Source organism: Pteropus alecto, unplaced genomic scaffold (assembly GCF_000325575.1).
Source record: "Pteropus alecto unplaced genomic scaffold, ASM32557v1 scaffold101, whole genome shotgun sequence".
In the NCBI taxonomy this organism is placed as follows: Eukaryota; Metazoa; Chordata; class Mammalia; order Chiroptera; family Pteropodidae; genus Pteropus; species Pteropus alecto.
This window is the reverse complement of record NW_006432945.1, coordinates 3,332,934-3,345,709: the sequence shown is the minus strand read 5'-3', so window position 1 is coordinate 3,345,709 and position 12,776 is coordinate 3,332,934. Positions and strand designations below refer to the sequence as shown.

The following is a 12,776-nucleotide window of genomic DNA, read 5'->3' as shown; positions in this document are numbered from 1 at the left end:
ATAAGCGCTGGCTGAATTGGAACACCTTCCAACCAAAGGCATTTTGAAATGTGCTATTCACATTCCACAAAATGGCTTGAATATAAATTATTCAGAATGTCATAACAGGAAGGAGCATGTGGCAAGTTAAGGAAATTAAAGAGAAATGGGGTATAATGAAATATTAAACCTTTGAAATTCAAAATAAAGAAACTGGTTATATAATATCTCTCATCTGTGTGTTGTACATACTTGCTGTAGGCATATTATTCTGAACAAGCTTCTTAATATGCTCAGGTGATTTTTTTTTTTTAAAGTCTAACTTTATCTTATATCATTCCTTAACAACCCCTACACTCTAGCAGAAATAGAAGTTTGGGTTTTTTTTAAACCACTTTAGACAACGAAATAGATCCCTTATGATAAGTTGGGCTTGTATTCCTGGCATCAGATCTAATGAAGTATTAGACCATATCATGTGCAACAAAATGATGTGTTTGGCCTGCCTTTAATTTCCGACCAATATCAAGAACCTAATGTATAAAGCAGGTTTTTCCATAATTCGTGAGAATTTAATGAGTAATTGGCTAATCTGAGATCTGGCATGATCCAAAACGAGGCCAGGCAAAGAATCTCCCATGAAGACCTGTATGAGAAGCAATGAGATTTGACAAGTGAAAGCTCAACTGGGCCTACATCTAGCCCATTATAAAACTGTAAAGCAGAAACCACCTATACTTAATTGCCCTAAAGAGAATAGTAATTCAGTTTCTCTAGTGCAGTCACCACTAAGTATTCGTGGGAGACTGATTCCAGGAGTCCCCTCAAATACCAAATTCTGCGGATGCTCAAATCCCTTATATAAAATGGAGTGGCATTTGCATATAAACTATGTATATCCTGCTGTATACTTTATATCATCTCTAGATTACTTATAATACCAAATATAATGAAATGCTATATAAATAGTTGTTAGACTGTATTGTTTAGGGAATAATGACAAGAAAAAGTCTGTATGTGTTCCATATAAATGCAACCGCTGTAGGCCTAACTACATAGTACATATTCCTAACAACATTTTCAATCAGAGGTTGGTTGAACCCACAGATGCGGAACCCGCAGATACGGAGGGTTGACTGTATGACACTCTGACTCACTCAGTTTCCCTTCTGACACACATCAGTAAAATGTGGCAAACACTACCTAGTTGTGGAACCGATTCCTGTTGTGAGACTACTTGGTCTTTGCTTTAAGAGCAGTGTGAAAGGAAGTCCAAACTGTCTTGGGACTAGGAAAGTAGAAAAACAGACCTAAGAACAGCAGTGTGTTTGCTATGATAGCTTCTCAAAAAGCAAATGTTGAACTGATGAGTGACCTATGAGAGATCACGGCCATAGGCTAATTTCAAGCTGGGGGTTAAGGCAACACACACACACTTAAAAAGTTATCTCCAGGTATCCATATTACATAGTGGAAGTTTTAAAAAAGGCTCCTATACAGGGTGTTGCAAAATTCTTAGTGAAGTTTTAAGTTATTAGGGCTGGGATGGGGGTGGTGGGCTGAACCCACCCTCTGCCAGTCCAACAGGATTAGCTACACATGGTTTTGACTTATCATCAGTTAAATGTGCAGCCAAGATTAAAAGAGGCATTTTAAAGGATTAGTCAACCCTCAAAAAAGTAAATTAAGGGCCTGTGTTGAAATAGCCAAAAGGAAACTAATTCAGCATGGTAGCAACAGTGCTTGGAGTGTATTCAAATGGAAAAGCTTGGGCTGGAAATACTTGTTTAGAAAAAGAACTACATCACTCCACCCTCCTTCATCAAGTAATCCAAGCCATCTTAAATGCTAAAGGTCTGACCAAGCAAGATGTATTTTATTAAAACCTCTTTCAGCTTGAACTAGATCATATCCTTGGGAATAAACAAATTTTATTCAATGAACAAGTAGAAGGGATTCTTGATTACTACTATAGTTCTTTTGTGTAGACTGCTTCTAGGTTAATGCAAAAAGCTCAGAAAAGGACATCAGATAAGGCAAAAGGCTTTATTATTCAGGATCAGCTCAAAGTCTGACACTGACACAAACAGGGATAATTATTATCTCATTACATTTGACCTTTGGCACCCATTTGAAGTACTAGTTTTCCAAGTGGGACACGTTACACCCAATAGATTCTCAGCAGCTTCTAACAGCCACATTTACCTCTCAGTTTCACTGAGTAGAGGTATCAGGAGATGTGCAAGGATACAAAGAACAAAATCATCTATTTTAGTTATCTTTTTCATTTTCAAGGATTCTTTTCTCCACTGGCTTTCAAATCGAGAGAGAGATAGCATTATTGGCAGGTATCGGTCATGAATAACACCTTCCCACAGCTAACACTCAAATATCGAACACCAAATATACGTAGAGTTCCTAAATATTCAGTTAATGCTATGGTGTGCTTTGTTTTGAAACAGCAATTCTATGGCTTCTCTTTATTTTTCTCCTTGGATAAAACCAGGAGAACCCATGCTTAATTGACCTTCGCAGTCCTGGTTGTTACAAGCGTAATTTATAAGAATCAAAAGAATTAAAAGAGATATCATTATGACTAGATTTTAAAATTACAACAAAAATATGCATAAAGTCTACACAGTCCTCAAGGATATGGATAAAACAAATCCAGTTTCATGACTGGAAGGGGATTCCTTTCCAAGGACATGGTACATAGGAAATACATGTAACTATGAGGTTACAATGAGAGAAAATATAAAACAACAGTTCATCTCAAGATGACTGATACGTAACTGTTGATTAAGGGATGTTTAAGATATTTTGCCCATTATAACTTATATAGTCTATACACTCTACATTAAATGTCTAGAGAAAATCCCATGACTTTTTGACTCTGGGCTGTACTAGAAAGTCATTGCTTTTTATGTATATGAAGAAAATCCAAAAAAGCAAGTTAAAGCCAAGATTTATTTTTTAGGTTCTGGATTTTCAGTTCAGATATATCATCTTTTATAAGATATCAATAAGAAATTATTACTACTTCTTAAAATCTGATGACTTATTTTACAGCCCCTGGAGAACTGAGGACTCAATTCAAATCCATGCTTCAGTGTATGACTCAGTTTATAAAAATCTTCCTCTTCTAAATTGCAAAAAAAAAAAAAAAATCATAACCCCTTACAGAACCTAATATTGAGTTAGTAAAAGAATAGATTGCTTAGCAAAAATATGGGGAACTTAAATCTCATGTGGGAGATATATTTGGGGGAAAAAAAATTAAGGGTTTCTAGTGTTGTTCTACTTTCTCTAAATAGTTAACTGCTTTTAAAATAAAGATAATTTTAACTTAAGAGTGTATCACCAAGTCACACACTGAATCAATATAAATGTACTTATCTGAACATCGCATTTTTACACGTACTTAAAAACTCCTCAAAGAAGTATAGTGAAAAGGTTATATATTTTAAAATGAAATTAAATGTCTGAGGCAGCACAGATCCAAGGGTCTTTAGCAGAAGGTTTCTTGGCCTTCACAGACAGGCCTCCTGCTGTGGTCAGCAGATACTTTACACTGTGTATAGAAAGTATCAGAGTAATAAGAGACAAGTCTTGTTTTTTGCCTCTGTGAGCTAGGATGTCATTATTGTACAAAAGATGCATCATTTGAAAAGTGAAGACTACTTATTCAAAATGTTAGAGTGACAAATTTAAGAAATTTAAACACAGCATTCATCCTGAGGAAGCTGCGTATCCACTATGGTGGTAGAATCAGACTTGGTAAATTTCAGAGTTGAAAGATTGTCTCTAAAAATGAAAATTAGAGTTACTAAGTCACTCTGTTGTATTTTTATCTTGTTTTAATGGACCAAAGTTCAGTTAACTTACTCAGATTAGGATCTATAATTCTGTTGACTGTTCAGGACTACAGTAGTCATCTTGGGACTTTCTATGGAAGTATGTACAAATTTTCCTCATGGAGCTGGGAGTAATAGTGACCTAGAAGAAGAAAAGTTTAGATTTTAGAGAGTTTTCTAAGATAAAGTTCAGCAAGTTACCCCAGTAAGTTGTCACTAAAGGGTATTTTGTTAGGATACCTAGAAATTTGATTATTTCGTTAGCCAGCTTTCAGTCTCAAATACTTTGATGACGATGCCTCTTTTGGCTGATTTGTACTGAATACAGTAAAGATTTAATAGACAGTATGCAAGGAAGGAAGGCAGGGACTTCTCTTGTGAACAGAAAACATTTACCAGTCCAGTTAAACGTATTAGGAACCAAAGAGGTTAAAATTACCATTCTCTTTGAAAAAATGAGTAAATTACCCTCCTAAATCCATAAACTATTCAAATGACAGCTTTCTACATTATCACCATGTACATAAAAAAATATTTTAAAGACACTTAAGCTTCAAAAATTGAAATTATGAAACCAGTGTTAAAAAAGAGAGAAGCCTAAAATGGAGTCACGTGTGCTAAGCCCCACTTCAAAAAACCAAGACTAGCAATACATAACCTGATTGTAGTTTCAGCCTCTACCAGAAAAGTAACATTTAACCAGTCTGTGACTTCCACTTTCTAGGTATCCAATATAGATACCAATTTCTAGGTATCCAGATCAACACTAGTGAGGTAATCTGCTTGACAGACCCTCTTTCGGAAGGTGACCTTCCCTGTAAGGATCCATTCTTTTAACTTTCTTTTCCCTCCCCCTTTTCTGTCTTTAGAAGCCTTTCATCTGGTATAGCTCCTCAGAGTTCCTTTCTATTTGCTTGCTAAATGGAATGCTGCCTGATTCATGAATTGCTGAATAAAGCCAATTAGATCTTCAGATTTACTCAGTAGAATTTTGTTATTTAACACTAAAAATGTCTTGGACCAGCATACTATTTTTTAAAGCCTGTAAGGTTTACTCATTAGTGAAGAAATTTTTCATTAAATTGTGGTTAGGAAAAAAGAGCAGATACAGTGATAATTTTGAGAGATGAAAAGACTCTTTAGAGCTTTGAAAAAAAATGTTCTGTAGCTAAGTCTTGGTTGGAGTGTGTTTGAAGTAATCTTTAAAATGTTTATTTTTTCTAAAAATATGGGATAGGCTCTATGATAGTAGGTGAGTGATAGGAACATTTATTAAACTAAAACTGACCTAAGGTTATCTAGCTTTTGCCCTTTAAAATGGCAGATGTTGATGATCATGACTCCTGGATTGGATTTTAATCATTCTACCATCTTCTTAACATATAGCAAGAGATACTAGGAACTACTAACTCACCTCCCCTGATTAGTAGAAGCATTCTATTTATTCTTTTTGACTGGTGTCCATAGCTCACCCAATGCTACTTCCGCTTCTACCATTATGAGTCACTTGCTTTTCAAGATTCATAAACCTATTTCTGCCAGCAATACCTGTTTTTAAAATGATCGAATTTAAATATTATACTACCAACAAAATGAGTCCTAAAACGATAAAACTAAGCTTAATGTTTTAAAAAAGTGTAGATACAGGTGATTTGCCAAAAATACTGGTGTGAGCAAGATGATTGTTAAAGATTGGGGATAATCATTAAAATCTAGGATTCTGCATTTAAATTGCTTTTTAAGTATCTAAGTTTCACTTTAAATAATCATAAACTATAATTACAAACTGGAAATCTACTTATAGATGCTGGCAACTTGCCCATGAATGACAGCTTTTCTGTAAAAAGGGAGGGAGTCTATAAAAAGTGGTTGCCAGAAGCCAGGAGATGGGGAGATAAGAAAAGGGTGGGAGGAGAGGGAATAATGTCAAAGGATGGAGAGAGAAGATATTTTTGAATTGATCTCCTGGAAGATGAGGAGGCTTTGAGAAATCAGCAACTGAGGGCTGAAGAGTATGGACCTTGACAGAAGTGATTTTAATGGGAGTAAATAGGGTTGCCAGATAAAATACAGCACACACTTGGTTACATTTGAATTTCAAACAAACAACAAATAACTTTTTAGTACAAAATTTTTTTAGTATAAATATGTCCCATGCAGTATTTGTCCTGCATTTTTATGTGCTAAACCTGGCAACCCCAGGAATAAATAGATTTACTCAAGAATAAAAAAAGCATTTTGACTTCTGAGAAGGTATCTGTACTTGTCCCCTTCAAGGTAGGAAATGCATCTTCCCACAACTGCTGACTTACCGGGCCGGGAGAAGTCTTTCCACTCTGTCTCCTGGAATTGGGGGTCTGGGATGAGGGGCTTCGTGGAGATGAATTCTCAGCCTTCCGTTTGGCTGCCATGGCCAATAACCAGTTTTTATTCTCTGGGGAGCTATTCTCTTTGCCTACCACTTCAGACCCTTCTCCACAAGATCCCAAAGGAAGAGCTAGTGTTCCACAGCCTTCTGAAGCATAAGGACTGGCAGGAGAAGGAGGCTCTGAGACACTCATACTGGCTCCCTCAATCTTGCTTGGTTTGGTAGGACCTAAAGAGTCCTTACCAAGGTCTTCCTGGTTACCGGTCAGGCAGCACAGATCCAAATGAAGCTTTTCAACTGGGTCATCAAGCTCAGTCACACAGTTGCAACTCTTCACACACTTTTGTTTCACATTCTCCAGACAACTTGAGTCTAGCCTCCTCTTTACTCTGTTTCTAGACTCAGAGCAAGCCACTGCTTGGGATGCTTTCAGGCTCACAGGAATAAGGGCTTTTCTTGGAGATGTGATCTTGGTCTCAGATGCAGGTGGAGTGATGGGTGGTGATGAGGAAGGTGTTTGGGTCATCCAGTTTCTAATGGACATCTTGAAAGATGAGGGTGGCTTGGGAGATACAGAGGAGACCGAGCCTCTTCTGCTGATGGGAGATCGGGCCTTGGCAGGAGAGGTTTTAATAGAGAACGTGGGAGTATTTGAAGGAAGAGGGAGGTCTCCAGCACAGCTTGGAGCACAAGCCGCTGAGGAAGGGGAGGAAATAGATGGACTGCTCTTTACTCTGGGGGCTTTGGCAGGAGTACTCTGGCTACTTGTCACTGTTACTGGAAAAGAAACAAAACAAAACAAAACAAAAAAATCAGAAGTGAAAGCCAAAGAAAATCCCCAAATTGGCATCAAGGAAAATTATAGCTAACTTAATCATCCAGGTATTGCTTTCCCAGTGAATAGAATGCATAAATCATTTGATTCACCACTGAGCATTTTCCTTCCTTTTTTCTAACTGCCAGCCTCCCAACCACTTCATTGTAAGACATATACTTGTAAAAACCTAGAAAACACAGAAAAGTGAAAAGAACAAAAATTCTTATAAACTTCATGCTTCTTCCCCCTCTGGACCCACCACAGATAACACTATATTTTCTCACTTTCCTTATGAACTTTCTAGAGTAGTGTTCTGTCTTCAAATTAACAAAGGAAAGGCATTTATTTATTTCTCAGTCATGGTCTTTGAATTACAGCTCTGATATTTAATTCAGTTTAATTATTCAATTGCATTTATATGCAACTGAATTTAGGATGGGCTGACATAAAAATACAATCTCTCTTTTAGTTAGAATAAAGATTTACAAGTACTAATTTCAGTACAAGTACGAATCTCAGGCAGTTACCCTGCACATTTTTCACTACTCAAACGGTCTTCTCTTGAGATGGAGAAAGTCTACAAATTGACTTTTGCCTAAACTTTTCTTATCAACCATATGTTTAGTAATGGCCAAAATGATACTGCTCCTTCAATAAACATCAATACCAGAAAACCCCATTTTGTTTTAATGTACTATAGAAAGGGGAGTGACAGGCACCTGTCTTTGGAGTGTCTGGGATAGTCCTCACATTCATGTTCTAGAGCTTGAGTGTAGTTATTACTTCAAAAGGAAAGGAACTTTTCATTTGCTTCACTCCTCAGTACAGGTCAACAGCTACTGCATAGCTGCTACAGTCATTAGTGCCATTAAAGTGGGCTGAAGTGTACATTTAGGGTGGAAAGTCCTAAAACAGCATGAGTCTCTATAAGGTGCTGATTCAAAGGCACGATTAGGGGAGAAGGAAAAGCTGGGCCAGGAATAAAGCAGATATATATGTTTCTGATATCTGAGAGACAGACATCTGAAGTATTTACTAAAGACCAGTGGGAACTGTGATGTGGTGGAAAGTTGGGGTATCCTTCCTTCAAGATGTTATAATGAAGGAAGGAAAAGACCATGGGGGTCAAAGGGAAGATTTTGTTAACTTTGAAGGTTAACAAAACTCTGGGTCAAATTTAAATCTTTTTCTTTTTAACAGTAATTAGATTATAAAAGTAATAAAAGTTCATGGCAAAAAATTCAGTTACAACAGAGGGAAATATGGTAAAAAGCAAAAAGTACTCTTTCAACCTTCTCATTTCACTCATGTGCATGCCACAATTTTCTATGTGCCTATTAGCACACACTAAGGTATATGTAGTATATCATACCTGAAAAAATCACAACAGTTATACACAAATACAAATTCTGCAATTTGCTCTTTTCTCTGGACAGTGAATCTTTTTCTCTTGACATCTCTTTATGTGTAAGTACACTTACATGCACTATATTCTTTTTAACAGCTGGATAGTATGTCGCCATACCGGCCTACAGACTCAAACATGACACGACATTAGTACTTCATCTGTTTAAGTGCATCACCCCCTATTAACCCTAAGTACTGCATGAGATGGGATGACAGCAGCATAGATTGGGTTAATGCCCTCAAGCCTTCCTGAAAGTCAGTTCCTCTGAGAAATTATAGAAAGATTACTAAGAATCAGTCAATTTGCAGCTTCTTTCTACGTGTTTGCCATCTGGCCTCATCCTACCTTTTCAATCTTATCATGTACTATGCTGCTTTAGTATCCCGTTACAGATTACTCACTGCTTCCTGAACCAGCTGTGCACTGTCACATCTCTGTCTTTATTCATGTGGTTTTCTTGCCAAGTCTGCCCCCCTCTCTGCCAGGCAAAAATTCTTACGTTTGCAGGCTCTGATGACAATGTTAACTCTATTGTGTGGAAATCACAAACTTCTTCCCTCCCTTCCCATAGGGAATGGGTTCTCTTTATTTAAACAGCTAGGAGTAATGTTTATAATGTACTATCACCTTTGTGTCTGCCTCTGGGACTAGACTGCAAGCACCTAGAGGGCAGGTGATGATGATTTAGTCATTTTTAAGTGAAGTGCCTAAAATGTACCTAGCCAAGAACTATGAAACAGTGTTTGTTAAATCTCATTACTACTGAGAGGGATGAGGGTGGGGTTCCAGGCATGAAAAAAAAAAAAGTCTTAAGTATTAGGCTGACTTATGTGACCGGATGAGGGTGGGGTTCCAGGCATGAAAAAAAAAAAATCAAGTCTTAAGTATTAGGCTGACTTATGTGACCACAGCAAGCACTTGAGATAGAACAAGTAAGGTTTCCTTCTCTTTAAGATAAGGATAATCATCTTTGTAACTTAATAATGCCCAGGCCAGCAGTTCTCAATCCTTGCTGCATAGTAGACTCACTTGGAGCTTTATAAAAATACAGGTACTTGGCCCCTACCCCAGAACTACTGAGCAATCTCTGGGGACACACAAACTTTTAAAAAGCTCTACAAGTGGTTCTGACACATAGCCAGGGTTGAAAACCATTGGCCTTGACAGTGCTATAAGATCTCTGGCTGAAACAGCAAAAGAACAGTGAACCACAGAGTAGGTGCTAGCTGGGAAAAGTAGGGCAGAGGGAAAAGAGGCTGTGCCTTGGGACTTAAGGCCTTCCAGTTGGTGTGTTAAAAGGCCAGAAGAGAAGACATGCAGTCCAGGACAGCAATGAAAGAGGCGGCCATTAGAAGCTTGGGAAAGCAGAGGAACGTAATTTTCAAATGGCAGTATGATTAGCAGCAGCCAATTTGTTGCTGGAAGCTGGCTTACAGGGTTGAAAGGCCAGTGTGCCAGCCTTTGGCACTCATGTCAGGTTGTTGCCCTGTAGTGCTCTTCAGAATACCTCTAGCATTACCCAGAAGTGGAGAAGTCTAGGTGTAACTCCTGGTCTGGTCATAACTTGAACTTAGCCTGCTGTGCTGAGTTCTACAGGAGGCAGTACTGCAGACTGCTTCCAAGGATATGCTCTAGAATCAGACTGCAAGGGCTGAACTCTGGTTCTACTTCAACTTCATAGATGTGCAATCTTAGGCAAGTCTAACTTCCCTGGGCTTCAGTTTCAGTTGTTTGGGGAATTAAATGAGATAATCTAAGTAGGTCCTTTAATTGTGCTAGTACTCAATAATGGCTGTATGATGTTGCTGTTATTATTATGGTCCAATTTGGTCAATATGTGAAACTCCTTTCGTGAACTGGCTTCCAAAATGAAGAATAATTAATGATACACTAAAAGTAAATAGTTAAAAGCAACATGCTTTTTATCAAAAATGGTTATAACCATTTACACGGAAAGTCCACCTCTGGAGATCTATTTTAATGAAAGAAGGGACCCTAAATTCAGAAAAAATTTTTATAGAATATTGGAAACAAAATGTCCAACTACAAGAAAACAACTAGGTGAACTATGGAACACTTATTCAGTGGATTATTTTAAATGTTTTGTTAAAAAGGTAACAGAAAGTGTTTAGAACATCATGCTCAGTGAAAAAATTCCCAAGAAACCCAAATATATATATAATTATGATTGTTAAAAATCTCTATGGATAAGAGAAACATCTAAAAAACAAACCAACTCTAAAAATGTTCATTAAAATTATATGAGTGGGGACTTGGTTCCATAGTGTAGCAGTTAGGATGTCTGCTTTACATGCAGAAGGCCCAGGGTTCGCGCCCCAGTGGAGTCATGGTCCATGGTCTATGGCCATGCCACCCTGAACAAGCCTGATCTTGGAACCTAAGCAGGGTTGAGCCTGGTTAGTACTTGGATGGGAGACCACCTAGGAAGACCAAGTGCTGTAGGCATAAATTAAAAAATATATATATATTATGAGTGGTAGAAATACTAATGGCTTTTTCCTCATATAATTCTTCTCTTTTATGTTTTCCTAAACTAGGAAGAGAAAGAAAAGTACATATAAAGACAAGGCAGCAAATATACATCCCATTCATGGATTAGAAGACTTAACATTATTAACATGACAATACTACCAAAACTGATCTACGGATTCAATGAAATCTCTATCAAAATCCCAGTGGGCTAATTTTGCAGAAATTGACAAGCTGGTCCTAAAATTTCTATAGAGATATAAGAGACCAAGAATAGTCAAAGCAATCTTGGAAAAGAAGGAAAAAATTGGAAGACACAGACTTTCGATTTCGAAACCTACTACAAAGCTACGGTAATCAAGACAATATAGTATCAGCATAAGGACAGACATATAGATCTATGGAATAGAATTGAGAGTCCAGAAATAAACCTTTACCTTTATGGACAATTGATTTTTGGCAAGAGAGCCAAAACAATTCAATGGGGTAATGAATAGTCTTTTTAAAAAATGATACTGAGAAACTCGCAGGATATCCACATGCAAAAGAATGAATTTGGATCCTTATCTCACATTACACACAAAAATAAACACAAAATGGACTATAGCCCTAAAATTTAAAATTAAAAAACAAACAAACAAACAAACAAACAAACAAAAAAAACGAGCTAGAAGGAAAACACAGAGTAAATCTTTGTGACCTTGGGTTAGGCAATGCTTTCTTAGATACAACATTAAAAGCACAAATAACTAAAGAAAAAACAGATAAATTGTACTTCATCAAAATTAGAAAATTTTGTGTGTCAAAGAACACCATAAAAAAGTGAAAAAACCTATAGAATAAGAAAAAAAAATTGCAAATTATATGACAAGAGACTTATATGCAGAATATATAAAGAATGCTTATAACTCAACAATAAAAAGACAAATAACCAATTAAAACATGGGCAAAGGATTTGCACAGGCAGTTTTCTAAAGAAAATATACAAAGGGCTAATAAGCACATGAAAAGATGTTCAACATCACTGGTGACCAGGGAAATACAATGAGCTAACCGGTTAAACTACAACACTAACAAAAAAATTTTTAAAGAAAGCAAAAACCAAAACCAAAAATAAAGGCATCAAAGACTTTACAAAAGTGGACTTAGAGTAAAAGGCCTCTATGGAGTCTAGTTTTGCTTACGACATTTTAAGAGATCAAATAAATAAGTCTTAGAAAAATCAACACATAATCTGTCTTACCACTTTCAATTCCCATTATCTTAAACCTTGATGGCTAATATAAAATGAATCTTTAAACTTGAATATCAAGCTTATTACTGTAAATCTATTGATAACGTCAGGATCCTCTTTGCCTGGCAAAAGTGCCTGGAAGATTTTTGCTTTTGGTTCACGTCAACCATCCTTTCATATCTACCTTCAACTCATTGACTCTCTTTCACTTCATCACACTTGTGGATTTAAACCACATCCCTGGTTAAATCCAACTCTCCGCTTACAGTGTACATGCACCTGTGCAGCAGACACCCATGCTGACTGGTCACTTTCAAGTACTGACTGCTAGCCCCAAGTTGACTCTTACTATCCAACAATCATATCTCCCTGGTTCATTTACTCTTCTATTATTTACATGACTATTTTAGACTTTATCTTTCCTCAAATCTCCATCTTCTTCCTCATACTTATTCCTGATAGAAGGTATCAGAACAGAAGGAAACTTCCACGAGTTCTGCCCATCGCATCTATCCACCTACCTTCACCGTGCTTATATATTCTGCCTTCTTTCCAATTGCTTTGGATGAATTATCCACATTCCTGGCAAAGGCCTGCCCTCCTACTTGTATTAGTTATCATTCCCT

At 37.0% G+C, this 12,776-nt stretch overlaps 1 protein-coding gene across 4 annotated transcripts in view; it reads right to left on the bottom strand.

The window, feature by feature from the left end:
- The window catches only part of DTL (denticleless E3 ubiquitin protein ligase homolog), a 62,096-nt gene that overhangs the window by 15,218 nt on the left and 34,102 nt on the right, over window positions 1–12,776 (bottom strand). For 2 of the 4 annotated variants that reach the window (XM_015586254.2, XM_025043891.1), the window contains exons 14-15: window positions 6,146–6,978; window positions 3,865–3,975 (exon numbers count right to left, since the gene is read on the bottom strand). In XM_015586254.2, coding sequence (XP_015441740.1) covers window positions 3,877–3,975; window positions 6,146–6,978 — 932 coding nt within the window. In that variant the 3' untranslated portion in view covers window positions 3,865–3,876. Of the gene's footprint in view, window positions 1–2,006; window positions 3,976–6,145; window positions 6,979–12,776 lie in introns of those variants that run through there. The other 2 variants (XM_015586252.2, XM_006907705.3) reach the window with 2 other exon arrangements.